The sequence below is a fragment of the Buceros rhinoceros genome, unplaced genomic scaffold (genome assembly GCF_000710305.1).
Source record: "Buceros rhinoceros silvestris isolate BGI_N320 unplaced genomic scaffold, ASM71030v1 scaffold10025, whole genome shotgun sequence".
NCBI lineage: Eukaryota > Metazoa > Chordata > Aves > Bucerotiformes > Bucerotidae > Buceros > Buceros rhinoceros.
The window spans coordinates 26990-29838 of record NW_010411129.1 but is presented as its reverse complement, the minus strand read 5'-3'; the positions used below and the strand labels follow the sequence as shown (position 1 = coordinate 29838).

Here is a 2849-nt window from a genome sequence, read left to right as displayed (position 1 = left end):
TTTTATCTCTTGGGGGAGAAGAAAGTTGTTTCAAACTGCTGAACTTGAGTAAACAAATAGTCTGAGCCATAAATAGTTACACGATGCACCATTAAGATAAGAGATGCTTAGCATGCTGACATTGTATATGGGTTTGGCTACGTGAAAATAGGTATGGAGTTATCTGTCTTCAGTTCTGAACCTTAACTGTGTTAATGTGTCTCAGTACGTACCTCATCGTATTTTATAGGTGGCAAAAGTGGAATATGTTAGAAAAAAGCCAAAATTAAAAGAAGTTCTGGTGAGATTAGAAGAGCATATGGAATGCACCTGTACATCATCAAATACTAATTCAGATTATAGAGAAGAAGAAACTGGTATGTTTTCCTTTTATTTTTGCATTAATGCTGATTTCATATGGACGTTATTTTTATATCAGTAAAGAATGTAAAGCAAACTTTGCTTCCAGTGAACTTAGTAGGGAAGCTCCCAGCTACTTCTCTGTATGTTGAAGATGCAAAATGAGGGACAGTTTGTACTGTATAAAGAGTTTGGATTGAAGTCTAAAGTGTGTCAGTTGTCATTAGGTTAGCCTTCAAAAAAAAAAGTAAATGCCCGATAGTATTCAGGTCTTGCTTAACTAAGTTAAAGGTTGTCATGTTGCAGCTTACTGGTGAACTCTGTTGCCTAATTTCTTTAGACTTTGTGGAGACAGGCCTAAGGCTGAGATTTACTTGGCCTTGGGGAGAGTATTAATGAAATTAATGTAAAGCAGTTAGGAATAAATTCAGCATTCAAGAGTAAGGAGTTTTGAAACAGCATTGCCCTGTCCCTGTTGTTTTCTTCCAGATAGTCAAGAATTTATTGTCACTTGTCACGCTAAGCCTAAGTTTGCTTTATCAAGACAACATTTAGGTTACCATGGGGAAAGATTTACAGGGAAAAACATTTACTTTCAATGTGACTTTGATAAACTCACCTAAAGTCATTAGCTCAGATCTTCTTACTAGGGTGCAGTCAATGCGGAACTTGACACGTGCTCAGGAAGCCCACTACAGTAGAAAGGACACCTCCTTTTCTCCTGATTTTGGTGGAAGGCAGCCTCAAAAGTTTGTTTCGCACCTCTGCTGGAAATTTCAGGGTGCAGTAGACCCTCCCCAAAACAAGAGTCAGTGAAGAGCAGGTAAATACAGGAGGAAAGCTGCCCGAAGGTTCTGGGTTTTGCAGGTGGTTGGGGAAGGAAGGGTTTTCTGTACTGGCTCCATCCAGCATGGAGATATATATCTGGTCTGAGCGAATGTAAACTTTGGTTGCTATGTACAGAGCAGAATTAGAATCTGTATAAAAGGAAAGTTAGGCCTCTGCTGTGGTTTTATTTGACATAAATCTATAATCTGAGCTGAGTGTTTCAGCTGAAACTAGCTTGAGCTCTGAGTAGACTAAATCACTTTTACAATGATTATTTTTATGTGTCCATGGTTTGATACTTTTTTCTATGTCTTCTATTGGGAAAAAAGTTCCACTAGATCAATTTCAGTTTTCTAAAATGTCTTTAATAGCCAAAGACTAAGCACTAAAGATTTTAAGATGAAAATCTTCAATATGTGTGAAAAACAGGCTAGAATTGTCATGGAAGAATATAGATTTCTAGGATTTAATTACTGATAGGAACAAAACTTGTACCAGCAAATGGATGGTGAGCTGAAAATAGCTTAACTACAGAGCTGAGAGCAAATGTTGGATGCTGCATGGTAACAGTAATTATAGATGGATCTTGGAAATGATGTGTGCAATGCCAACTTTGTTTATTATTTCTTTATTTTTGTATAATTATTTTGTAAATGTAATGTCAAATCAGACCGTATGAAATTATTACTCTAATGCAAAGGATAATGAGATTTCTTTGAAATGTAAACAGTTTATTACTTCAGTGTTCAACGAAATGCATTACCTTAGGGCTTTTTACCAGCCCTGCCCTTATGTTAACAGGAAGGCCTAGGGAGTCAGGTAAAAAACGGAAACGAAAAAAGTTAAAACCAACATAAAACCTACTGGAACTATTTGATATTCAGGTAGGACCTATATGCTGAACACCTTATAGCACAAGTACTGGAAAACTTAATCAAATATCATCACTTCAACTTAATCACTGTTCAAAATCTTGACACTTGCTACCTCAAGGCTGCAAAGAGATTAGATTTGATTGGCTTTGATAATTCTACCTGCTGGTATTTTTCCTTTAAGCTCCACATCACCATCAGCATCTTACCTTCTTGAGCTACTTCCTTTTCTTGCCTTTTTTGTTTCTCTTTTTGGAGGGTGCTAATACTTCAGCTTCTGAAATCTCAAGTTCCATTGCCTCTGCTTTTGTTTCATTATTATTGATTTCTGAGGTCAAAGCATCGCATAATAATGCATGAATGAATTGCCAGGTTACGAATTGCTGTGTTCCTAGTTGTTGGCTGTAAGACTTGGAGTGTACGTACAGCAAATACTGCTGTGTGCGTGACCATCAAACCCGTGTTTTGGCATGAACTGGGGTTGATAGTACACGCACCTGAGAGAGTCTGATGAGATGATAAGGAGGATGCTTAGAAACACCATTTTTTTGTGTTGCAGGGCCCTGTGTCATTTACACCAGCAAACTTAAGATCTTTTTTTCCGGTCTGCTCAGTCTCAGTAGGATGATGACAGTCAGTCATCAAAATTCATGAGGTTTTCAGTGTAGTGAAAAACTAACACCCTCTCAAGGCAAAACTGACTGAAATCCTTTGGCCAACATATTAGCAGTGTATGATGATGGCGATACACATTCCAAATTAAATATGGAATTTCCATCTCTTAATGACTTGAAATGATGTAAACTGCAG

General features: G+C 37.4%; 1 protein-coding gene across 1 annotated transcript; it reads left to right on the top strand.

The window, feature by feature from the left end:
- Positions 1 to 205: 205 nt before the first annotated feature.
- Positions 206 to 2024, top strand: LOC104493238 (platelet-derived growth factor subunit A-like; the record flags this gene model as incomplete). Its single annotated transcript, XM_010135886.1, is given in 2 exon segments — positions 206 to 356; positions 1969 to 2024. Coding segments are annotated over 2 exon segments (207 nt in total), but the record flags the coding sequence as incomplete, so codon positions are not given.
- Between the last annotated feature and the right edge of the window lie 825 nt (positions 2025 to 2849).